At 35.2% G+C, this 27405-nt stretch overlaps 1 protein-coding gene across 8 annotated transcripts in view; it reads left to right on the top strand.

The window, feature by feature from the left end:
- Window positions 1–27405, top strand: part of MYO16 (myosin XVI) — a 513348-nt gene that overhangs the window by 346914 nt on the left and 139029 nt on the right. For 7 of the 8 annotated variants that reach the window (XM_039866287.1, XM_039866293.1, XM_039866286.1 and 4 more), the window contains 3 exons: window positions 1274–1426; window positions 5349–5549; window positions 25271–25346. In XM_039866287.1, coding sequence (XP_039722221.1) covers window positions 1274–1426; window positions 5349–5549; window positions 25271–25346 — 430 coding nt within the window. The remainder of the gene's footprint in view (window positions 1–1273; window positions 1427–5348; window positions 5550–25270; window positions 25347–27405) is intronic. The other variant, XM_039866291.1, reaches the window with a different exon arrangement.

The following is a 27405-nucleotide window of genomic DNA, read 5'->3' as shown; positions in this document are numbered from 1 at the left end:
CCTGGACCACTCCATGATGGAGTTAGAGAAGGTGACAGAGGAGTAGCCAGTGACGTAGGAGGCCAAGAGAGCGTGATGTCCTGGAAGACAGCTGAGACAACACTCCAGTGAATCAGAGGAATCCACTATCAAATGTCCCTGGAAGGTCAAGAGAGTGAGCACTGAGAATTGAACATTGGATTTAGAAATGCATACATCACTGGTGACTTCCACACAAGCAATTTTGGTGGTATCGTGGGGATAAAATTTTATCAGGGTGGTTTTAGTAGTAGGGAAGAGAAGACTTTAAGATAATAAGACAACTCTTTTGAGATTTTTTTGTTATAAAAGAAAGCAGAAAACTAGGAGAGTAGCCTAGAGGGGAAGTAAGATTTTATTTTGATTACATTTGGGTTATTTTATTTTTTAAATATTTTAAGATAATTTTTATTTTTTTATTTTTATTTTATTTTTATTTTTTTATGGTGACAATGGTTAACAAAATCCAGTAAGTTTCAGCTGTACACTTTAACTGTAAGGTGTGTATGTGTGTGTGTGTGTATAAATATATATACATATATATATATGTATATATATATTTACACTGTGTATTCACCTCCCATAGTTAGATTTCTTACTATCACCACATATTTGACTCATTTTACCCCACCTTCCTCCCCTCTCCCCCATTACCCCTACAAGATAATATTTAGGATTAAGAAAGTAAAACTTTGAGATTAAGAAATAACATATTTGTATTCTGATGAGAATGTTTTGAGGAAATAGAAAAAAAATTGACAATTAGAGGAATGTAAAAAAAATCAGATAAAAGAAGTAGTTTCTCCAATAGAATGTTTAGACTGGTTATTCTTTCTCAAAGAAATCTTGTCCTCTTGCCTATTATGGATATGCAACAGAAACGAGGAGGCAAGAAATGCTTCTTCTTTCTTTAGGATCTCATGATCAACCCAGTTTTATCTTTGCTTGTTGACTAGAGACCCAATATTTCCTTTGGGAAATAATTTGTAAACATTCAAATATATTTTAGATCCAAAAATGTTAAGTTAATGTAATTATACTTGTTTTATTTCCGCATACTTTAAACTGAATAATCAGAAGTCAACAATGCTATGTGAAACTCTTGACTTTGGCATCTCAGGCAATACTGTAATGCTTTATCTTGAAAGACTAATTGGTGTTAAATGTTCTTGAGTCAATATTTCATCAGTCTAAAACTGTGTCCTAGATATGCATGGCCATATATCTTGAATTGTTTTCTTTTCCCCCACAATAGCTTTGTGTCAACATGACCAATGAGAAGATGCACCACTATATCAATGAAGTGCTTTTTCTACACGAGCAAACAGAATGTGTACAAGAGGGAGTTACCATGGAAACAGCTTATTCTCCTGGTAACCAGACTGGAGTACTGGATTTTTTTTTCCAGGTATTCATATAATATAATTACGTTACAGAATGCATGCCTTTAAATATGCTAGAGACAAATAATTTTCTTTCAAGGGTCCTTATTTTTGAGATATCTTTCTACATGAAACTGCAATGTATCTATAATCTTTGGATGGGAAACACAGTTAGCTTTTTCTAAAACGGCATTTGAAGAATTATCAATTCATTAAAGGACAGAAAATATTAAATTATTTGGTTATAAAAATATTCAGCATTGATTTTGTTGCTAAAGCTCTCCTTTGAAATAGTTACAAATGTCCAGTGTACAAAACAAATATTTTATAAAATAATATCTAAGACTAACAAGATCATAAAATAAATTCAAGAGAATCTTTTTTATCTTTAAAGTTTCTAAATTTAAATATGGAAAAATTGGCAGAAAAAATATATATGCGTACATATAATCTTAGAGTGTCTTTGAGTATTTATAATTATCTCCGTTTCTACCTTACAATGCAGAAATCTTCGCATCAATATCTCTTATTACATAAACAAAAATCTATCATATAAATGGCAACCCTTTTCTATAATATAGGAAGACGTCATGTAGATTTACCCGTAATATGTCTAAAACCCTTGAACCTTGTGTAAAACTGATAACATTCATCTATTGGAGAGAATAGTATTTAATTTTTTCTACCCATTATTTTATAAATATAGACATATAAATTTTATGCATTTTTATGATATTATAAAATACTCTTGTTCTTGCTACCAACTTGTCAACATTCTTTTTTTAATTACAGAAGAAGCCCTCTTCATCCAGAAAGCCCTTCCTCATCATGACAAATCTAGTACATGATTTTTTTATTTAAGATTTTAAAAAAAAGTCTTCAAACTGACAGCAGTATATACTTAACTGTATATGGAAACTTTCAGGCAGCCCATCCTCATTCTTGCTTGCTGCTGTATTCTTGACTGCTAAACAGTGGTCAGCAGAATGATGATATTTCCATATCTTTGCTATCATATCATCCTTGAGACTTCATCTTTGGAATGATCATTTTAATATTAGGACCATTATCAGAATGAGTTGGAAATGAGAGTGGACATTTCTGGTTGCTAATTCTCTTGGATACCTATAAAAATGAAATAAAAAGGCATACCAAGAATAAGGTGAAATATGTATGCCTGTATACCGGGTAGGCATATACTCTACATATAATACAAAACAAACTTATTTTTCCTTCCTAGAACTCACGGTCCTCCACTACACACAAATATTTGTATTCTTTTTATATAAGACGTATTTATATTTCAATGAACATATATTTGTCTTACGCCTCTGAAGGAAGCAGGACAGGAAGATCAATCTAGATTCTTACCAAATTCTCCAAGCATCTGATACATTTCGTTGCACTCTCAATATCACTCTTTTTTGTCATTATAGTGAAACTGCATATGATAACCTTTCACATACAGTATAACAATTCAATCTTTCCTAAGCTTTCACTTCTGAAGGAATTGAAGGTCATCAATCCCCTTTTATGACTTATTTTTCCATGTTCTGTTTTCTTCAGAAACTTCAGCAAATTTTCCAATCTGTAAATTTGATTATCACTATTCTTTCATGACTTTACATCAAACATCCAGAAAAATACAGCACATAGGAACCTTAAAATTTGTGGAGACAATACAAATCATAATGCTTTAAAAAGAAACCTTGTTGGTACCCAACAACCCCATCCTTGTAAAATACCATCTTGCTTTTGGAGCAGAGTGGTTTAACATTTTTTGAATCAATCCCTTCCTTTATACTGAATGGGGCCTTGTCTTTGATTTACCAAAACATTTACTAAAGCCTTTATCAAACAAAAATTCTCACATCCAAAGTGGACCGCTTTCATACAACCTTTATATACCCCTTTTATTCTTCCACTGCGTATCTGTATGTGCTTGTGTATATGTTTGTATGTGGATGAATGTAAGTGTAAGAGCTTATAGAGAAGTGCCACGACACTATGCTCAAATCAGCAGGCGAAGGAACAGCCTCTGGTATTATAATAGCAACATTTTACTTACTCTTCAGTAAATAGGTTACTATAAATTAAAGTAAAGAATTTCTGTTTTGTAAACATCCCAGACAGGATCAGCCCTCAGCAAACCTCTTACACTGACTTGTTTTCTTTTAGGGCCTCTCCCCATCCACTTTGTATACCTCTTTTCTTTTTCCATTTCTGGGCTCTTAGTGGGGACTCTTTGTGGGATCCCTGGCCACACTGAGGTTCTTGTGCTGCATCATGCAAAACTGTCTGCTAGTTAACACTTCCTGTAGTGAACTTTTTTCTTATTGAAAAACATTTTTGTGTTGGTCAGAAATGTCTCTCCAGGTGTTCCAGATAATGTGCTGAGGCGAGTGAACTTGTTTTTAGAAGGCATTTCCAGTTCCTTCACATGCCATTTTCCATGTCATTCGTTCTTCCTTTTCCTTCCTGGGGAGGCCATCGGTTGCCAGATATCTCCAAAAGGCACCCTCTGGTGTGCGTGACTCCACCGAGCAGCGGTCTTTCCCATGGGTGGTACTTTCAGTCTTTGTTCTCTATGGGTGGCACCAGGATGGTCATAACATTTGCAGCCCTCAGACAATGGTAGACTGTGTTTGAATTTTCTTTACTAAGAGCAGGAGACTTTGAAAGGCTTAAAACAACTAAAATATTTATGACACAAAGAAATGACTTTTTATTGTCCAAATAAATGACACCCTGAAAGGCCTGTGGTGGTATCGTTTGAGGACCTCAGATCAACTACAAACTGCTGTAAGAGGTCAATATCGATCTCTTCACTTCCTGAAAATTATTTTTATGAGTCATACTTCAAAAAGCACACTGAGACAGTGTGAAGAATTAAGATATATGATTGAACAATGTAAATAAATAATATAAAGTGTGTTATTTTAAAACATGTCAATAGAAAATATTTCTAGGAAAGATAAGATAAGCAGCACAGCATTCAGTAAAGTTTTTCAGCTGATGTGTAAACCACATGAACAGAATGGTGTTCTGTGTCTGAAGGAGCACAGAATCAGAGGTAGGGAAGTTCTTTAAGGAGCATTTTTTTTTTCACATGACATTAATTTTAAATTGTTGCCTACTATACCAGGGGTCCCCAACCCCCGGTCCGCAGATTAGTACCGGTCCGTGGCCTGTTAGGAACCGGGCTACACAAAAGGAGGTGAGCAACAGGTGAGTGAGCGAAGCTTCATCTCTATTTGCAGCCACTCCCAGCTAGCATCACTGCCTCAGCTCCACCTCAGATCATCAGGCATTAGAATCTCATAGGTGCAATGATCCCTGGTGCCAAAAAGGTTGGGGACTGCTGATATATGACTTTACCTTGTTTGGCAGCAGTACATTATCAAACATCTAATTTGAGTTTTACAGGTTATAGCTTCAAACTTTCTATTTTTCTAAGTTTAAATATACGAATATCATAAAATTACTTCTAATTCCTGCTGAGTAAAATTTTACCACAATTTTTAAGATTTAACATCATCATAGGTTTTGTTTTTTGATAAGTTACTTGTTCCAAGTATAAAGTGTTTTATTGAGTAATAGGTTAAGAAAAATTATGTTTTCGGTAGTCAGAAGTTTTATTTTCTTATTGAGATGAGACTATACATTTTAATAATGCCAGTGTTTTAAAGACATTAAAATACACTCTTTTGTTTATTTATTCATTCCTCTAATTAGTTAAAATTGTTGAGGAACTACCTTACATCGGGGTTTTGGCTAGATGGTGGGCATACAGCAGTAAGCAAAAATAGATGAGTCTTAAACGTAAAGATATTTATTTTCTGTGAGCTGTTTATGAAATAATGAAAATATAAATGAGCATCCAGGAATAATAACAAAAATAATTAATTGAGTAGTAGAAGAAAATAATTCTTTTCTCTTAACTTTCAGACGCCATCTGGATTTCTCTCTTTATTGGATGAAGAAAGTCAAATGATTTGGTCAGTGGAACCAAGTCTTCCCAAAAAGCTCCAAAGTCTCCTAGAATCCTCAAATACAAATGCAGTGTATTCCCCCATGAGGGACGGGAATGGAAACGTTGCACTCAAAGGTCAAGGCACAGCGTTCACGGTCATGCACTACGCGGGAAGGGTGAGTCAGAAGTTAACTGTGATTATCACATGTACCAATGGACCAGAGGTCTTAAGGATAAGCTTTAAAGTTTTTGATATTTTGGAGTTTATTATTTTAATAAACAAAAGTTGGGTGAACAACTGACACGATTTTACTTTTCTAAGCTATTTTCTTTAGCCTGATAAGAACTTGTATCTAGAAAGTGGGAGATGAAGCGTGCAGTATAACACTTCTCATAATGTTTTGAGAATTATAACTTAGTATGAGAAAAAAAAAACCTGGATTTAATACAGAGAGCTCTGCTGTGAACTTTAGGATATTTTTATAATCCAAACAAACATTGGATGTCTGAGTTTTTACTATTAAATTTTTATCTTAAAATATGCAACCTAAGAAGCAAGCTACTCTCAGATCTCTATAGATTCCCTAACCAGCTTTGTCAAACATTCTTCTTTCTTTAGAATCTTTAATGAACCCTTCTTACCTGTCTAAAAAAATTCACACTCCTTAGGCTTGGCTCCTCTCAGGCTTCTTCAAGCCGATGCCTATCTTTTTTTTCTCATGACTCAGCAGTCACACCTCCCCTCTACAAAACCTCTGTTCAGGTTACTTTTTCTAATCCACTCACTGTTTTTGGGCATCCCCTGTCTCCCCTTAAACTTCCTCATGCTCAAGCTTGAAATATCCTTCTTATCTTCTTCATGAGGTCAAATTTTATCCATGTCCTTCTTTTAATACTTAAAACTATCTCCCATTAAACTTCAGTCCATCTCCCATCTATAGTTAATGTCTTCCACTTTTGAAATTATAGCCTTCGGGTAGTTTCCCCCATTTGGCACTCAGTACAAATTATATATTAGAGGGTGAAATCTCTACTCGCTCTCTCACACTCAATATATTGCAGTTCATTTTACTTATTGTTTATTGAATCTCTACGTCAAACTCAGAGCGCTAGAAGCTCAAAGGTGAGTTAAATCTATTCCTTGTCTTGTGGTCAAATAAGGAAAAGATAAATTGACAAATAATTATAATGTGTTTATAATAATGGTAGTAATATTAACAATGTTCCATATTACCACAGAGAAGGAAACAATTTTTTGACTTCAAAAAAAATGTAGAAATGTTTTCTAGAGGAGGTAGAATATGACTCAGGCCTTCAAGGGTGAGTTAACACTCACTAAGGGTCAGAGGGAGGGGCATCCCAGTAAAGACATGGACTTTGAAAATGAGTGGCACATGTAACCCTCAGGACTCCACTGCATAGGATACAATTCATTCTAGCTGTTCAAGCAGGAAACAACCTTAATACAGGAAAATAATTGTTGGGAGATTTTAAGTCGAACTTTCATAAATGACCTTAATTAAAACCATACCACATGATAAGGCTCCCAATGTAGTTATGGCTTTGTCTTTGTTCAGGAAGCCTCCAGCCATATTGAGAAGCTGCTGATACAGGTACTGACTCTTATTTAGTGCTACCAACTACACCAGTAAAATATTCATACCCTATCACACAACATAGAAGAGGTCAGTGATGGGGCCTAGAGACCTCCACTGCTAGAGAAAAACAAAACGTCTTCAGGCACACTTACCAGGTAAAACAGCCAAAACAGCAGACACATGGCCTCCATCGCTTCTGCCTTCTAAGTCTTGTGCAATAGTGCCAGACTGGTGGGAGCTACACAGCAATCAGACGCTAGCTGCAAAAGAGTCTGGGAAGGGTAACTTTTCCACTTTTCAATGTCTTCAGTACAGGAAGGCAACTAGGATGAAGGCTGTGTACCATTATGCCATATCTACCCACACTGTAGTTGGGAAATGGTACAAAAAGTTTAGTAAGTCTGTAGAAAATGATAGGAGAAAAGTGTAAAAATGCTGTTTTTGGCCAAGCCAGGAATAAATATGCATATACTACTCAGGACTTTGTTCTCTTGACAGCGTTAATGCATCAGATGTTTTTAGACAAGGTAGGGGATGAAGTAAGAGAAGCATAATCTAGATGAATTGCAAAAAAAGGAAAGGGGGCTATGGAAACTCAAGCAAGGGCTGCATTTGAGCGATGACAGTGGACCGCATCGGAGGCCTTCATCAGGAAGCGAGACTGAAGATGGAGACTGACTGGGTGTACGGAGCAAGGGAGGAGACATAACTTGAAATGACACTGCAGTTTTTCATCCTGCTGGATGGTCGTGTTATGCCATTTAAGAGAGGAAATCCTAGAGAATGAGGCAGTTTAGAAGGAAAGGTATTCAGTTTTAGATGTTTCAAATTTGAGGTTTTAATAGAATTCCCAATAGGTTGCTAACAATACATGACACTGGGATGAAAGAGGTTGGTTGTTTTTTAGAAACAGTTATATTTTTGGAAATGTGTATTTTGATCATTGCATCCAGAAAGAACATGGAGAAGATGGAGAAAAACAGTTAGCAGGAAAGAGAAGAATCAAAGAAACCTAGAGAAAAGAAGGAGGAGGAGGGGTCAACAGGAAATGCTCTGGGATGAGACAGGACAAGGGGCATCTTTGTGAGAAGTTATAGTAGAAAGATGTTATATGATGGCTTGAGTATTTAGTGGATGTGGAGAGGAAGTCAGTGGAAGATTTTATATATAACAGTTAATAACTTTCTCAGAGTTTATTCTTTTACGTTTGAGAGATTTGTGTGTGTGTGTTACATGCTATCGAGTCAGCTCTAACTCTTGGTGACTCTATGAATGAGCGATGTCCAGTGTCCTGTCCTCAGCACCTACTCAGCTCCTGTAGACTCACGCCTATTCATGCCTTCCTTTAGGGGATCGATACATCTCGTATTTGGTCTTCCTCTTTCCTTTCTGCCTTCTATTTTTCTCAGCAGTATTTGTCTTTTCCAAAGAACCCTGCCTTCTCATGATGTGCCTGAGACAGGACAGTTTTAATTTTGTCATTTTTGCCTCCAGCAATGTTTCAGGCGTAATTTACTCTAAGACCCACTCATTCGTCTTTCTTTCCAGGGTATCTGTAGAGCTCTTCTCCAACACCATATTTCAAATGAATCATTTTTTTAATGAACTATTTTTTTATCTGCATTCTTCACTGTCCAACTTCACATTTATACATAGGAATTAGGAATCTGAAGAGTGTGTGTGGGTGACCTTAGCCTTGGTCTCTAATGACACATTGCTCTTGCTGAGCTTTCCTAATTCTTCCATTTAGCTTTCAAAGTTCTTGGTAACAGTCACAATATTTTAGTCCTATATTCAGATTTTTAAATTTATGATTTTCTATATTAGCATTTATTGAATCTATAGGATTTATTCAAAAAAATACAATAAAGTATAACTAATGATTTTGGAAAATTATTTTTCTGTAAGTTTCACGGGAGATATCTGAAGTCAGTATATACCTGACCAATCTTGTAAGTCTGTTTTTGTTGTATTTTGGAAAGGTATTAGATATACAGTAAATGCTAATTGTATTAAATTGAATGAGACCAAGTTTTGGTAGTTTATGTTTGCTTTTAAAATTGTTCTCTAAGCACTTAATGAAGTTTCCATTTCAATTGTTTTAGACAAACTTGGGGAAAGAACAGTGAATAGTTTTAATGAATGTATTTAACTGAGTTCTATTAGCAATAAAGCAAAGCAGAGAAAAACATTTGATTAGTTACCATAGAGCCAAAACCCCGTGGATTCATGAATTTTCCTATAAAAGCACCTTTATATTTTAGGCAGGATTTTCCATAATTGGAGTCAGTTTTGTAGTTTTATAAAAAAATCTTTCAATTCACTGAGATGTACTAATGAGTCTTAGCCCAAGGACTCCCTAAGGACTCATTCACATATTACAGTATAGATTATATGTAATTTGTGACAATATGTCAAGCCATATGCCATTCTAGTCATCAGATGTAGGTACATGTACTTAAATTTTGAGCTATTGCATTTTCAAGAAAAGCAGCACATTCTGCATTTTATAAATCAAGAGATGTAGCAAGGAGCTAATTGGATTAAAATCAGCATGCAGAGTCTATTTTGGACAGTAGGGTGAATATTCCTGAATAGCTCTTTGGTGATAAAGTTGATCCCAAAGGCGAGTCCCATAGCTCTGGGGTTCTTGGGCTGCTTTGCAGGTTCTTCTTTGGCCAGATGGATGAGTTAGAGAGTCTTTCTCATCTCTACTTACTACACTGTGACAAGTTTACCTGGTTTTGTTAGTAAAAGCTCACTGCATCTCATAGGAAGGAATAATCATTACTGCTGGTGATGATATTGACATCCAGCCCCATCAGGATGGCTTCACCCATCCTTCTCTGACTGTGGGACCTTCCCATGCTTCTAAAGCTTGTTTGGAGCAGAGGCTCAGAGGTCCTTTTAGAAACGTTTAAGCAACATTATTTGCTTTATAACAGAAGAGCTTTCCTAAACACATTTGAATTTTTCATTACTCATAGGAGCATGGTATATTTTCTAATCTCCATTACAGAAATATTTTCAAGTAAATGGGAAGAGGCTGTGCATGAAATATTAACAGGGTCTCATTAATGAGCATGAATCTGAATTAAAGATGACTGTGAGTCATGTTTTGTTATTGTTATTTGTTTTAGCAAATTTTAAATCATATAGGGAATTACCTGTTTTAGGAATTGCTATTAAACTTCTTCTGGTGATTTAAATGATAGATAAGCATTAAATCCAGAAGTGTGTCTAATTTTATTGGCTTCTAAAATTAAGAATCTCAGAGGAAATAAGAATTATTATTTGGCAAAAGACCTGGGCTCTTAGGAAATTTTAATTTCCATTAAGGTGATTCTGAACTAACTTTAATGGGAAATAGTATTTTGAAGTTCTTAAATTTTAATATAAGTAAAGGGAATAGAATAAGAGATAGTAAAGCAAAATGAAGTAATAAAAATTAAATTAATGGAAAGAGAAATCAAAATTAAAAGCTGTATTATATTTATATAACATGTATCTGACCTTCTTCGATGTATGCTTGTTAGGTCTTTTTGTCTGAAAGTTGTTTATGGTGATCTTTTAGTTGTAGCATGATGTGATTACCTTTGCATCTTAGATAAATGTTTCATATTATGATTGGCCTTGATGGTTTACATAAATCAAGTTGGTGATATTGTTCTCACTTAAGATAATGTATCTGTTTTATCTTCCTTTTCTCTGTACTGGTTTAAATGGTGTCCCCCTACCCCCCCAAAAAAAAATACATCCATGTGCTCATCTCTAAACCTGTGAATGGGATCTCATTCGGAAAAAGGATCTTTGCATGTATAATTAACTTAAGGAGCCTGAGATGAGATCATCCTGGATTATCTGGGGGAACTATAAGTCCGTTATAAGAGTAAGGCAGAGAGAGATTTGAGAGAGAAAAGGAGGCTTTGTGACCATAGAGGCAGATATTGGAGTGATGCAGCCATAGGCCAAGAATGTCTGGAGGTACCAGAAACTGGACAATGCAAGGAAGGAGCATCTCCTATAGCCTCCGGGAGAGCGAGGATGCTTGATTTCAGAGTTCTGGCCTCCACAGCTGTGAGATAATAAATTTGTCGTGTTTTGAGGCGCCTAGTTTGTGGTCATTTGGTAAACAGTCCTAGGAAACTAATACAAGTGTTCATTGGTTCAGCATTTACAGATGAGAAGAGCAGTTTTAACTCATAACATTGTAGAATTTCTTTACCACACTTAATTAATTTGAAAGTGATCCCTACATTTCTCCGTTTCTATTTTTCTCATGTATTTTCTCATAACTGGAACACCCTCTTTCTGTCGTAATTTTATCCATCTTTCCAAGGATCAAAGTCTTGGCCTAATTCAAATTTCACTGATCTCTGCCTTCTCTGATCAATAATAATGCCCGATGTTTCGCTGCATTTTCTAATTTACAAAGTACTGAGGCATTTTCACCACAGCCTTGTGTATAAATGTTACTATGTCAGTTTTTCAGTTAAGTAAGCCTTGGTGAAGTTTAGTGACTCACCAAAGATTGTAGTTATTTATGAGTCTCCTGAGAGTACCATAACAAAGGCCCATACACTCGGGGTGGGGCAGGGGGGCGGTGTTAAACAGCAGAAATTTATTCTCTCATAGTTCTGGAGGCCAGAGTCCAAAATCAAGTGTCAGCAGGGTTGATTCCTTCTGCAGACTCTGACAGAAATCTGTTCCAAGCCGCTCCTAGCTTCTGGTGTTTGCAGCAATCAGCGTTCCTTGGCTTAGTTAGACACAGCATCCCAATCTCTGCCTCCATCTTCACATGACCTTCCTTCTATGTGTGTCCTCTCATCTTCTTTAAGGACACCAATCATTGGATTTAAGGCCTACTCTATCCAGTATGACCTCATTTTAACTAATTATTTCTGAAAATATCTTATTTCCAAATAAGGTTGCATTCTGTGGTTCTGGATGGGCATGAATTTTGAGGGTACACTGTTCAACTCACTGTAGCCTAGTAGGTCAAAATTCCATGGCTCAGTTTCCTCAAGTCTCATATGCTTTTTTCTCTCCACCATCATATGTGGTAAAATTCTTAAAGTGTCTAATGTCTGTAGTCATAGAACCCTTTCGGTGTAGTGGAAAGAGAAGATGCACTGGGACACACTGGGGTTCCATTGCTAGGACTTTCAGGAGGACACCGACTCTCAGCTGACACACCCATGAAGTTTGTAATTAAGGAGAATATAACTATGAACCTCGTAACCTTGTTCTGAAGGTTAAGTAAGCAAGTAATAAATGCAAATATGTTTATTTTGAGATGTTTGCCTCAAATATATGAGTCGTATTTCCCTAACAATAGCTTTCAATTCAGGAATACCACCATATTCAGCAAAATTTTGAACTCACGCATCACAGATATTGAAGACCAAAAAATATTTCGCGGATCTAATCAACTGGCTATATTCTCACACGAGAATTTTAGGGACCTAATTAACTTGTTCAAATTAAGTTAGTGGTAAAATGTCTTTGATTAGTTAAAAATATATATTTATTAATTCTTATATCTTATATATATGATTTTACTGTATAATGTTGTATAAGTCATCTTAGAATATTTATTTTTATTTTTCACAATGTTATTAATACCACTTCATCAGATGATAAGGAAGATGTAACCACCTCCATTATGATATTTCCTTGCTCTTCCTATCACACTTGAAAAACTTCAGTGGAAGATAAGCACAGAAAATTGAGATATTTCTCTCGGGAATATAATATTAAAAGAGAAAACATTTAGATAAATGTTTTAACTTTTGTTAATGTGACATTCTGTTTTTCACTGAATACAGAGTGTTTTAGTGATAAGAACTTTTACCTTGATTAAAAAGATTCTTGTAAAAAATTATGTTCTTTACCATTTAGCTTTATGACTCATATTTTAATGGAGCATACAGGTGTGTGCAGTTTTACTGTAGATTTTAAAAGATCTTTTCAGTATTTCTTGCCCTAAGGAAATTAAAGCATTGTCCGCAACTTATATACATATTCTGGGATGTAATTTTATGACAGAACTGCCCCTTTATATAATGTGCTTATAGATGTGTTTTTCCACGGGTGGATTTTGATTGTGTTCATCAGGATTCCCTTTCTGTCTCCCTAAAACACATCTCTGTGATACAGTTGTAATCTCGGATCATTGTTGTTCATGTTCACTGCTTACCACAGGTCTTTATGGGAACCATATTACTAAAATGTTGCTGATAGAAAGGATGTGGGGAAAAGAATGATGTTACTGATTTGTGGTCAGTCTATAAAACACCTGATTCTTTTTCCTTCTTGAAAAGGATTTACCCCTATTGTTGAATAAATTAAGTTTGAAATGTATTTGGTTTAGACTTATGCTGTTATCCAGCTCTCTGAAAAGTAGAGATTTTTATCTCATTGGTACTGCAGTAGATTCTAGGTGACATACAGATGAAAGCCAACCTCTTTGTCCTTAGACATATTTACACAGCATGTATGCAAGAGAAATCTTGACCTGTTTGATTTCCCAATTCTACCTTTGTCAGGAACACATCCATAGCTTGTCAGCTGCCCTTCACCCCCAGAGATCTGTGGGAGACAATATGTGCCCAAGAGGACTCTGAAAGTGAACCTTTAAATCAAAAGAAAAAAGAGCTGGACTAATCAATAGGGAGGCTTCCATTTATTTCTCTCTTTCTTTTCTCCAGGCAGAATCCCCAGACATAACAATGAAATCTGTCTGGTCTAAGCCAAAAATGATACTATTAAAGGTTATTTGACAAAGGTATTTTGATCCACACGAAAGAGCTTAATTTACATCTGTATTTGTTCACCTCTTGGGCAGACTTTTAGAAAAATAAAAATTAACTACTAGGTTCCTGGTGCTCTGTGCTTAAAACATTTTCACCTTTGGCATAGGTTTTTGTAGGAGACTTGAGAAATGTTTCCTTACCTAGGGTTTGGTTAGAAAGAGAAAATACAGAATCTCATTTAGGGAATCTTTTTCTTTCTTTTAAGATTTAATAGGTTCTGTTATTTTCATGTGCTAACACAAAGTTATAAATAAGGAACTTTAGATTTTCTAGAATATTGATATCTTTTTTTTTGTTTGTTTTCTTTAAAAGGAACCATTGAAGCATTTTTATAAATTCCAGATGTTTCAGTTTCAAGCAATGTTTATATTTATATTCTATATATCTAGATAAAGACTCTTAACAATAATGAGTTCCTAATAACTTATTTTTTATTAATATTTATTAACTTAATGAATCAGAATGAAAACAAGCAAAACTATTAAATAGAATCACTTAATGGAAAAGTAAAAAATAGAAGCCTCCGCTTGTTAATATTGATACTATAGAGAGATCGATTTACTACTATGCATGAAATTGAGACTCTTCCACAAATCTCAGACAGAAAGGTGGAACCGAGCATGAAAAATTATTGGATATATTCATATTTGCCAAAAACATTCTTTTATTCCTCTTGCCAAAATCCAATCTTTATATACATTCCGATGTGATGTAGTGTACTCTAGAATGTATTTCAAAGCTTTGCATTTTTATCACCTGATAATCCCAACCACTTCTTCTCAAGAGATTATATTTTGCATCATGTAAATAACATGATGGAGAGATGGATTATAAATTTGACTAATACGCACGTTTACTTAAGTTTCTCAGGGTCGTATTTTATGTCTTCTCCTAGGAGTCTACTTATGGTCATGATTCAGTTTTATCTATGTGATGACTCCCAAATCTCCAGTCTATTTCTCCTGTGGTTTTTGTACCTGTCTATCTACTTTTTAATATCTCTTCTTGGGTGGCATCTTAAATTCAACAGATTCAGAAGCTAACTAAACGTTTTAGCCACTTCCCAAACTCTCCTCTTCCCAACTCACTTCAAAATGTAAATAAATATATAAAACCAATATTCCATATTTGTCCTACTTTACAACTCAGAAACCCAGTTGTTAAACACGAACCACTCTCTCCTCTATTTATCTCTTGAATCTGAAAGCTCCCGTTCTTATCCCCGGTACCCTATTCATATTACTCTCCTCACTCTCTCCGGGTTAATAGTCTCACTTTAATCATCTCCTAACACTAACTGAGAGAATAAGTAGTAATCATCAGTAAAGGAATGAATGAATGTTTTTACTTAAATGTATACTAACTGCCTTTATTTCATTTATCTTGGCACTTCTCTGATAATACTGTTCAAAATTAAATGTGATTATTCTGATTCAAGTTGTTAATAATAGACCTAAACTAGTGGCACTGGTGGCTGCTATTTTTTTTTTTTTTATCAAGTGTTCATAAATCATTCTTCTAAACATTTTTTACCTTCCAGCTTACCTCTCCTTGGTAAAAGAATAAAATTTGCTTTCTTCTTAAGAAATCAGATCTTCCAGATCATTTTAATACTCTTGTTCTTCATGTACCTGGTAGGTGAACGTGCAGAACTTGGGGGATGTAATCACGATTCAGTTTTATTTTCAGCTGACACTACTTTTTAAAATATATTCAGCAGGGACAGTCTTTTCCTTGTAACCAGATAAAACCTCAGGCAACTCCAGTGAGATTTTTCCAGGAATAGAAAGTTCTTTATTTGCTTTTATAGGAACTCACAGACTCAATTCAGTATTAAGAACTTCTAGTCCTCTATAATGTCAGAACTGCAAATGTGCCTAAAAGTTAAGTCCCCTCATGTGTCAGCCACAGAAGAAGCACTGTACAGTGGCCTAGGACATCCTGTTTTCTTGTGCTAACTTGTCTGTTATTGTCACAATATGGTTTCACTCACCCTATGCTTTTCAATGTTGAGTGCTTTTGTGAGTCTCTAAGACACTCCTCCCCTGGGAACCTTTGACGCCCTTCCCATGACCTAAGTGATGCTGATTCTCTTGGCTGCCCTCACCCCCCAGTTCTGCTTTCCGTTGTTCATTCCACACAGACTAACGAAAAGTTAAAGTTACAGAAACTTTAACTTTTAGCATTTTAACCACATGGCAATATTAAGTTCCATATCAGAAATACATTAATTATGCGATAATAGAATTAGCAATTTGGTTTATTCTTACATATTGCCTCATAATGAGTGTGCATGCTGTAGAAAACCATCTCATTCTAATGTAGTGTTATTAACTGGAAACTATAAATAATCTTTGCTGGATAAGAGTAAGAAAGAAGGAAAATTAAGCCATATGAAGTCAAAGGAGCAAATGTAAATGATGCCACAAAAAGCTTTCCTAAGACTATAACACTATGAATTTGCCACTCAGGCACTTTCTGTTTGTTTCCTGATTCTGGCCTGAATTAAGAATTGAATAGTTGTAATATTTATGCTTCTAGCCCGGAGAGCAGTGCTCTATTGTTTCCATTTCTTCTTTCTCTAACTTTTAAGGCTGTTCATCCCAGCAAGTGTGCTGAGATCTATTCTGCTCTCTTCACATGATTCATTTCATGGGCTTAGATGGTATCTCCTTTCACACTCAGTCTTTCTAGAATTAATAGTTCTTATCACTCTGCCTGTCTTCATCCATCAGCCACTTTTAGTCCCTGCGTCATTCTCTTTGCTTTCTTTTAGACCTTCAAGAGCTTCGTTATCTCTCCTCAGGTGTTTTGAACAGTGATGAACATGATATCTATCCCTGTCCTTTCGTGAGCTACAGAGCAAGCAGAAGCATCTGAGCTGTCAGCACCAAGGCAGGAATAGACAAAAGAAATAATTGGGAGGTTACTTCTTTTGGGAAGTCGGGAGGTTGGTCAGGAGCTAGTCTAAAAAAAGAAACAATGCCAAATTTTCAAGAAGAAAAGATTATAGGGAATAGGTTTTATAGGAAAAGTTGAGGAGACAGACGGGACAGTGAAGTGACCTAGAGATGTGTCCCCAGTGGGAGCAGCCACCTTCTGTGAGGCTGGGGAGAGAAAAGGAGGAGATAGTATCACAGGATCAAGAGCTAAGGACAGCTATTGGGAGCCAGATGCAGGGTAGCCCGCCATGGAAGAACTGGGACCATGAAGAGTGCGCTGTAGGATGAAAATGGAGTCTGAGAAGGGATTCAGCATTTGCTGGGAGGAAGGGAATTACCAAAGCTTCTACCCTCATCCTGCCTGCCAGTCTTATGCCAGCGCCTCAGCGGCAGCCCTAGCTGGAGGGCTAAGTTAAAGACCGTGGAACAGACAAGGGCAGGGATTCATCAGAGAGCAAGTGGAGTACGTAAAAGGGACAGGCATTACCAAGCACAATGTGCAACAGAGTCCAATTCTTTTGAAAGTGTGTGCTTAGACAGAAATAGATGTGATAGATGATAGATGATAGATAGATAGATAGATAGATAGATAGATAGATAGCAAGCAAAAAAGGAAGGAAGAAAGGAAGGAAGGAAGGAGGAAATAAGCTATCTTTGAGAAAAGCAATTAGAGGTAAATTTTATTATTTTTAATATTTTACAAATTTTATAAATGTGCATGTATTATATTTTATAAAATATTTTTAAAAGATCAATTCTAAATGTTTTCTTTGATTCTTTCCAAATACAGTCTTTTAGCCCCGTTTCAATGAAGATTATATTTATTAATGTTTGCTGTTAGCTAGATGAAAGGCAATTTGAAAATCTACATAGATGGTATCCACCCATGCCCATTTACTGTGTCTCTATATAGCTTGTTCTCATCTCTAAAAGTATTTTTTTATTGGTGGGCTATGGTAATAAAGTATTAAACTTTAGTGTGAACTGGCCCCAATTCAGCATTAAATTGGATAAATAAGAAACTGAGGTTCAGAGAAGCTACTCATGCTCCCACAGTTAATTATTACAGCATTTGTCCCATAAGTGCTTTTTTAGACTGATAGGAGGGATCTACACTAAGTACCCTTTTCATAATTCTTGGTCCACTGCCTTTTTTACTTAGCACACTTTTATTCATTTCATCTTCTCCCAACTTCCAGCACTGTGTATAGCTCTTAAAGGGCACCACAATAATCAGGAGTGTTTGAAAAATACTGGCTTCTATTGCTGTGGTCTTAGATAAAAGTATTTGAAATTTTTTTTCTCTGTAGCTTTTTACAAAATGCTAAGTCTCCTAAGAAAAAAGTTTAGCCTGAGTATAATTACAGTGTAGTCTCATTTTAAACTTATTAGCAATTTAAAAATATTCCAGTATCTTCTCTAATAGTTGTTCTACATCTAAAATACCAAGAAAACAGTTATTCTCTGTAAACCTTGTCCCTGGTTTTCTTTAAACCTGTCATCATCACATAAGAGGACAGAGTTCGCAGACCATTGTCAGTCACTAGTACCTGGAGCTGTGCTTAATAATAATTTTCAGTGCTTAATAAACATGCACTGAACATGTTCTCCTATAGGTAATCTGTGAAGCACATTTTCAGAAACGCTGACGGTGTTATTAACCCTAGCATAGGTGCTCAGTTTGAAACACATTCCGCCATCTCCTACAAACCTCCTGCTGTGTGCCAGACACCCGGACAGAGACAGACAGCAGACATGAAGAACACACTAAGTCCCAGCTCTGGCACACCACAGCACCTTCTTTATCGAGGTTGAATAAGCCAACTGCTCTCGCTTTCCATTCAGGGAATTAAAAGCAATAATGGGGGATAGAGCTGTTTCCGTGGAGCTCTCCCACCTTCAGATTTTAGTTTCCTTGGTGATTAGCCAAGCACGAGCCTGACAGCCTTCACACAGAAAGAAAATGCATGTGGTTTGGTATTTCGTAACTTTTCTCTGTGGACCCAGGAAACGAGGTACCTTGCTGAATTGTGATTCATAGCCATGGTGAAAGTTTTATACTCCCTTTTTTATATATAGCTAACATAATTTATCTTTTAATTATATTTATTGCAGTACTGGAGTGTTACAGCAAGTAATTCCAAAAAAGCAGCATACTGCCATGCTCCCTAGTTTATATTGCACCCCTCATTTGGCATTCACACTGGAGCATTTAGATGAATATTGCTAACTGCCGAAATATAAGCAAATGCTAAATTTCCTTTGGAGTAATTTTATTGAACAAAATTATTCCAAAGGAAATCTTTGAATACATGACAATTTCCTTAAAGATTTATATTGGGCTATATGCATAGAAATTTCTTTATTATATGCATGGGGGACACTGTAACTTAAAACATGAACCCTATCTCCAATCTTCAAGAGGCAAAAAAATAAAATCTGAATTTCAATTATGTAAAGACAGAGGAGAAAAGAAAACATTTAACCTGGCCTCTATCTTTTGCAACTTTCAAGTTTTTCTCCTTTCATCTCCCAACTAACAAAACAGCAAGAAAAGGAAGGGTAGGGCTGAGAGCAGAACGGCTGTCCTGAATGACCTAGAAAGACCTCTGCCTAAAACCTGCTTCCAAATGCTCCAACAGCACCCGTTATGTCCCTCCAAAGCGGCACAGCTGAGAGGACAAAACTTTATCTATTCTAGTGACATTGCAAACTCACAAAGCTAAAGGTAATTTCTGGGATAGACTGAGTTCCTCTTTGGTGGTTTTCCTTTCATAGAAATTCCTCTTGTCTATTTAAGTAGGCTTTGAGGTTCATTTCTCTTTGAATTGCTCAGGAATCCAGTGGCCTTGCCCCACTAAATTCTGCATCTACCATAATTTCTGTTCTGTGTAGTTGTTGCCTCCTCTACCTCCTAGAGGCCACTGGTCTCAGTAAGGTGGGTCTTGATGCTGAGGTGTAGTGGGCTGATGAATATAACGTGCTTACGCTTTCAGACAGACTTGCTTTATTTGGAAGCAATTCCGTCGTAAAATAATAAATGCATTTTGGAGTGAGAGTCTTCTTTTTGGGTAGGCAGTCCATTTATCAGCTTCAAATTAGATGACTTAGGTGACTCCATGAGTCCTTCTTAAGGAGTCACCTAAGTCAGTTGTTTTCGCAATAATGTAAAAAAATTCTGGAAAAGTGCTGAGAGAGAGATGGGAATGGGGCTGGGAGGTAGGGTTAGAGCGGGGAGGAGATGTCAGAGGAGGTCTAGTGGGAGAGCAGGACTTTTGCTCCAAATACTTGGACACTGAACAATACCCTTCTATATAAACCATGAATGAAAAAAGAAGTAAGGGAATTCAAAAAAATATGGTCAACTGAATAAAAACGAAAACACAACATATCAAATCTGTGAGAAATAGCTAAAACAGCACTGAGAGGAAAATTTGTAGCACTAAAATGCATATATTAAAAAAAAATGTCTCAAATTACAATCTTATCTCTCACCTCAAGAACCTAGAGAAAAGAGAGCAAAGAAAACAAACAGAAAGCAATAATGAAGAGAAATCAATACAGTGAAAAAACAGAGAAAATGAATAAAAGAAAGAGCTGGTTCTTTAAAAAAAAAAAAAACAAGCCATAAAAATGTCAAGCATCTAAAAGAATGATAAAGAAAAAAGAGAAAAAATAGAAATTACTAATATCAGGAATGAAACAGGAAACATCACCATAGACTACAGATCCTGCAGATATCAAAAAGATCTAAAGGAAATACTACGACCAGTTGTTAATATATAAATTTAACAATTTGGATGAAATGAATCAATTTCTAAAAAAAACCTCAGATTACCTCAATTTATCCAACATGAACTAGATAATTTAAATAGCCCAATAACCATCAGGGAAATGAATTTGTAATTTAACTCTCCCTGAAAAGAAAGCTCCAGTCCCGAGTGGTTTCAAGGGAGAATTTACCAAATACTTAAAGGAAAATTAACATTAACTTTATACAATCTTTTCTAAAAAATAGAAGAGAGAACACTTTCTAATTAATTTTATGAAGCTAGTATTACCCTGATATCAAAAGCAGACAAGCATAGTATACACACAAATGAAAGAAAACTGAAGATCAATATCCCTCATGAATAGATGCAAAGTTACTTTAAATATCAGCAAATATAACTTAATAATATGTTAAAAGAATTATTCACTGAATAATTCATTTTTTTCTGGGGGTACAAAGCTGGTTCAATATTTGAAGATTAATCAAGGTAATCTATTATATTAACAGGCTAAAGAAGAAAAAAATTCACATTATCATATCAGTTGATGCAAAAAAGAATGTTTGATGAATTTCAACATTCATTCATGACAAAAAGATTTAGAAAAAGTAAGAATAGAGGGGACATCCTCAGTTTGATAAAGAGCATCTACAAAGATTCTATAGTTAATGTTATATTCCATGGTGAAAGACAATGTTTTACTCCTAAGGTCAGAAACAAGGCAAGGATATCTGCTGTCACTGCTATTACTAAACATAGTGCTAGAAGGCATAGTGCTAGAAGGCATAGTGATAGAAGGCAAGAAATGAAATAAAAAGCAGACATGTTGGAAAGGAAGAAATAAATCTGTATTTGTAGATGACATGATAGTCTATGTGTAAACTATCAAGAAATCTACCAGAAAAAAAAAAAACCTCAGAGAGCTAAAAAATGAGCTCATCAGGGTCACAAGATACAACATAAACATATAGTAATCACTTGAGTTTCTATACACTAGTAATGAGCACTAAATTAAAAATACAATAACATTTATAATCTCATAAAAATACAAATAGGTGTAAATCTAACAAATATGTAGAGATCTGTGTGCTGAAAACCACAAAATGCTGATTAAAAAAATCAAAGATCTAAATAAAAGGAGATACATGTAACGTTAGCAAAACAAATAATCAATTTACTAATTATCGATATAGTAATAGTTCTCCCTAAATTGGTACACAGGTTTAATGTAATGCCTATTAAAATCAGTGAAATTTTCTTTAGATATAGAGACACAGACAGTATTCTAAAAATATATGTATATTTTATATATATAAATATATATATAAATTGTTTTAACTAAAACAATTTTTATAAAGAATAATAATGTGGGAGGAAATAGTCTACTTAAAGTCTCATTGTAAAACTTTAGTAATCAAGACAGAGATGAAAAGATAGATTGATGAAACAGATTAAAGAACCCAGAAATAGGTTCATGCCTATGTGTTTAACTGGTTTGGGGGAGCTGAGTATGCCCATAAATGGGCAACATGGAGAATCCATGTGGTGATGTGAGTAGCTGAACCTTTACTGCATTAAAGTCAGTATCCTGGTTGTGATTTTATAGGATGTTATCATTGGAGAGAACTGGGTAAATGGTCCACAGGATCTATCTCTATTATTTCTGACAACTGTTTGTGAATCTGCAATTGTCTCAAAATTAAAACTTTAATTAAAAAAATATTTAAAGGTGATGGGTACAGGTTACATAGAAACATATTATTTATTTAGATTTTTAAATTACGTTTAACAAAGCCAGTGTGAAACTTCATTGGATTGAAGAAATTATCATGGTTAAAAGACCAAATTTGGAGTCAGATTGTATTTTATCTTAAAAATGAAAAAACAACAACATTTCATATGTGTGTATAGTGGGCACGTATTTCTCAGCTCTGCCCATTGAAAAGTCCTAGAAACATTGACTAACCTGATAATAATATGCTATTTTGTACCTCTGTGGTCCAGATGGTGGTCTCTAATTTCAGTTTTTCACTAAAATATGCAAAGACTCTTTGAGGAAATACTTGATTCCATATTTGGGACCAGGAGGGAAAAAACATTATTTAGAACCATGTGTTGACATTCCACTAATGCCAATTTTATGTAACACATTCTCCGTCATTTGCATTATTATATTATATTATTTATTACATTATTATATAATAAAGTAAGCTATTTTGGGTACTGTCTAATACTTGTGTTGAACTTTCAACTCAAATCCTGTCAATACCGATGTCGTCCATATCTTATGAATAGGGCCAGAAGCTCTAAAACTTAGACGACCCTTGCAAAATATTATTTAACACATGAAGAAAGACTCAAAGAGCTAAAGTAGTTTGTCTGTTATCACAAAAAAATTAAGATCACCTGCTTCATGATTTTTAAGTTTTATACAAAGTAAAATTGTTTTGCTAAACTTTATGCTTCCTACAAGCATCAAACTGCCCTCATTGAACGTTTGCACTTGTATGTGTGTGTTAAACATCTTTTTCTAGATAACTTGGCCAGATGGAGTCACCAACTGCGAAGTTCTGAACTTTAGTTTTAATGGTCTACCTTCAGCTTTTTCTCTGTATATCCAAGTACAATCAGGGTGCCATTTATGAGAACTTTCCAAAGCACAGGGTTTGTATAATGAAAGACTCATCAGCATAATCTTCAATTTAAAAGAATAGCACAATGTTACGCTGTATTGGGCCACAAGATAACAAAATCTTTTTGTTCATTTCACCAAATATTTACTGAATGTGTCTAATGGACAAGAAATTTGGCTAGATGCTGCAGGGAGACAAAGCTGAACATACCCAAATCCCTGCCATCAAGGTCCAGTAGGAATTTTACTGCAGGAGTTAGGATGGCCATCACAAAGCAGGACCATAACAGGAGCAAAGACAGACAAGAAGGTATTTAGAGAAAATCAAGTAGTCCAAAGGGTGTGTGTGTGTGTGTGTGTGTGTGTGTGTGTGTGTAATTCAGAATCATCAGATTCCCATGAAAAGAACAGATTAGAATTATAATAGAATTAATTATAAATTGAAGCCATATAGAGAACTCTTCACTGTAGGATCAGCTCTGGGACATTAAATGACTTGCCAAAATTCACATAGATTCAAAGTAGCTTAGAAGGAAGTGTTCTGACTTCTCTTCTGTGGTTTCACTTGGCACTGTTGTCTCTAATTTAGGAAGGCATAGAGAAGACAAATCTCCAGATTAAGATTTCTCTACCCCAGTACTACGGACATTTGGGGCAGGTAATTCTCCATTGCGAGCTGTGCAGTACACTGTAGGATGTTTAGTAGCATCCCTATCCACCCAGCCCCTCAGCTGTGACAAAAACAGATGTCTCCAGTCATTGACAAGTTGTCCCCTGGGGTCACTATCACCCTGGTTGAGAACTACTACTCTAGATAACATAAAAATTGTTCATATTCAACAACATATAATATGTGAGAAAATATATAGCTTACATTTTAATATTGAGAAACCATGTTCTGGTGCAAGAGCAAACTGGATAATTAGGTAATGATTTAAGAGTCTCTGAAAGTTGTTTAGTTTTTTTGGCATTGCCTCAGGTCAACCAGTCTTCTGATCCAAATTCATATTGGAAAAATCTGAGAATCCGCAGGATGTCTTGGGAATTCTGTGCCATTTAGGCTCTCTCGACAATAAGAATAAAACCTCAATAAGATTTTATTGTAAGGATGACTTGGTCAGGCACTGGAATTTAAAAGCTATTTAGGAAGCAAGGCTCCTTGGAGGATATCTGGCCTTTTTCTAGCCACATACCCTCTTTCTCATGGATTCTTTCTCTGTCTAGTCCCCTCTTGCTGCAGATAAGATAGTTGGCTCTGGGATGTCTGTTTAAAATTCCCAAAGGAGTGGATGATTATTGCCTATATTGGTCTAACCACCCATACACCCTCATGGAGGATGTGATGTGAAGATATGGTATTCATTGGTCAGCGGCCTCCCTTGGTTCAATCTTAACCTACCCAGAGCAAAGGGCAGCTTGTTACACCTGACCGTGATACCCTGCCCATCGTGTTTCCCCAAGAAGCAGAAGCAGCCTTTGAAAATGATAAGTCTTATGGCTGATCTGACTACTCAGGATCACACTGAAGTTCACTCTTAGCTGAGATAGGGAGAGGCAATAAAACCATGTCTCTTTTCAAATATCAGATCTACCAGGCCAGACTGGAATACCCATAAAAGCAGACAATGAAGTCGTTTAAGTGTATTCATAAGTAAAGTATGGTGAAGAAAATTGTCCTTTGAATAATCCAGAATTAATTGTTTCTCATGTTTTCTTCATTTTAAAGACTTCAGATTAATGGTTTTGATGATCTAAAAGAACCCTTTTTAATAGAGACCATTAAATTTATCAAACCGAAATCACACTTCTTTCCCAAGGTGTTATGAAGTCTTTCTACTTGGTTTAGTGAGTTTCCTGAGCAGGTTAGAGTTCTTAAGAATAAAGACTACGTGAATATGAATCACTAAACTCACGATCAGAGGAGATCCAATTAGAACAGGAGAGATGTCTCTTGTTTAATGTGCAGAATGAGAGCACGCAGGTGAAAGCGTTGGACTTGCATGTAACGTGAACTCTAAGACCTAAAGACGCTTCTCTTATGAATAATTTAAAACTTCCCCTGAGTCAGGTTCCTTTAAAAGAAATTATTTTTGTGGTCGTGTTTCATCATTAATAATCATGCTATTTTCTTTTCTTATAGGTAATGTATGAAATTGTTGGAGCAATTGAAAAAAATAAAGATTCCCTTTCACAGAATCTTCTATTTGTAATGAAAAGTAAGTTTTCCCCTCCTATGGTTAAAATGCCACACATTATTTCTCTGAACATTGTCCTATAAAATATGCCACCAGCTAAAGAATAATTGAAATATCTTTTACATTATAATGCCCAGTATAATAAAGAATGGATCTTTCCACACTATATATTGGTTACAATTTAATTTGGAGCCTCGTAGAAACCATAATTTAACTAAGCTTTTAGTAGATAGAAATATAAAGCACCTTTAACACTCTAGTGTTATGAATATAAAAAAGCTCTTCTGTGAAGACTAATGAAGATGAATATGACTTCCAAAGTTATTTAGGCCACAGCAGGGTGAGTGCCATTACTTAAGATGACTCCGGAGCACACCTAAGGGTGGTATTTTATTCTTATGTATTTCATATAAAGAACTAATGCTCACAAAGTAGGATGAGTATACAAATTTATATATACACATATATATGCGTATATGTATATATCGATATCAATTTATAGCTTCCATCTACTTAGTGAATCTTAGTTATATACATAACTATAATTCTATACTTTTTATAAAACTATATACATTTATATATAGTATAATTATATATGCCGACATATATATATATATAATTCTATATCTCTAGTAATTATTTTGTTAATAGCAGTTCTGCAGTGATTTACATTTTCTTAATAACCTTTTCAATGAATTAAAACATATTATCTTTTATGCTTTAAGTTGCTCTAAATGAGATAGAGTCATTTATCTTTCCTGGGGAAACAAGTATATGATAGCTTTTAAGGAAATAGTTGGATGCCTTTGAGTTGGAAATAAGACATCTGCATAACTTCTGGTTTGAGGAACATATTTACCTTAAATCAAGCAGCACAGTTTCAATATATTGTTTTTAACCAGAAATTATATTGCTTGCCTCTCAGAATTTTGGATTTTTGTCAGTTTTCTTAAAGGCTGAGACTAATGACAAAAGTATTACATAGACAGAAAGAATTGAAATAATTGATCTTATTGATTATCACTGGAAAGATCTTGCTTCTAGTTTTCAACTATTTGAACTTTCATTTATAACGTACTTCCATTAAAGCTATGTATTTTATTAAAATAATATATAGCGTGTTTTCAAGTTGATATAACGCCTTTTTTGTTATTTTTGTAATTTATGGTGATAGAATACACATTTAGAATGAGAATATGATAGCTAGTGATAGTGCAATTGTGCTTATTTTAATAGACTTCCTATATTTTAAAGTCATTCTTTTGTGTACACTTGCTAACAAATTCCAAGAGAAAAACAAGTGAACCTTGTTTTAGTCTAAACACTTTAGGCTATAAGCACATTGAGCAACAAGACAGAATTTAGTGTGCCATTCATTATATGTTTATGCAGGACATGGCACACATTTTCTGTAGAGGGCCACAGAATAAATACTTCAGGATTTGTGAGCCATCAGATCTCTGTTGCAGTGACTGAGCTCTGCTGTTACAAGGAAAAAGCAGCCCTAGATAATACAAATGGACATGGCTGTGTTCCAATGAAACTTTATTTACAAAAACAGGCAGTGGAACTGACTTGGCCCATGGACAATAGTTGCTCACCCATTCTATCATATACACAAAAGATGCATGGTTGTGATAGTATTTTATGAATCTGGAATGTTTTGATGCCATAAATAGTTATTAAAAAGTGTAATTTATAGATAGTAATCATTTATATTTCCAAGTATAATTTGGAAATATTCTTCGAATACAGCATCTAATTCAATCATCATATCATAAAAAAGCTCCCAGTTGAGTAAGGAGGTAGGGTCTGTTGTAAGATCCATACAAATATGGCTATGTCTATGAGATACTTGACCAAGTACAGGCAGGTAGCTCGGAGGTACAGCTCTTGCAGACATGCAGCAAGTGCTCTCATTTGTGCCTGAGATCAGAAATAAAGTCTACTTATAAGAATAGGGAAATTTGCAATTACTGTCAATAATGCTGTTAATGGTTATTGGGTCTTTTTGTCTCTAGTGTCTCTGCATGCCTGCTTATAAACCATAGGCGTTTACATTAGCTTATCCCATTTTACT

The sequence above is a fragment of the Pteropus medius genome, unplaced genomic scaffold (assembly GCF_902729225.1).
Source record: "Pteropus medius unplaced genomic scaffold, Ma_sr-lr_union100, whole genome shotgun sequence".
Taxonomy (NCBI): domain Eukaryota; kingdom Metazoa; phylum Chordata; class Mammalia; order Chiroptera; family Pteropodidae; genus Pteropus; species Pteropus medius.
The sequence above is the reverse complement of the archived record's forward strand: the minus strand, read 5'-3'. Positions and strand labels throughout refer to the sequence as shown.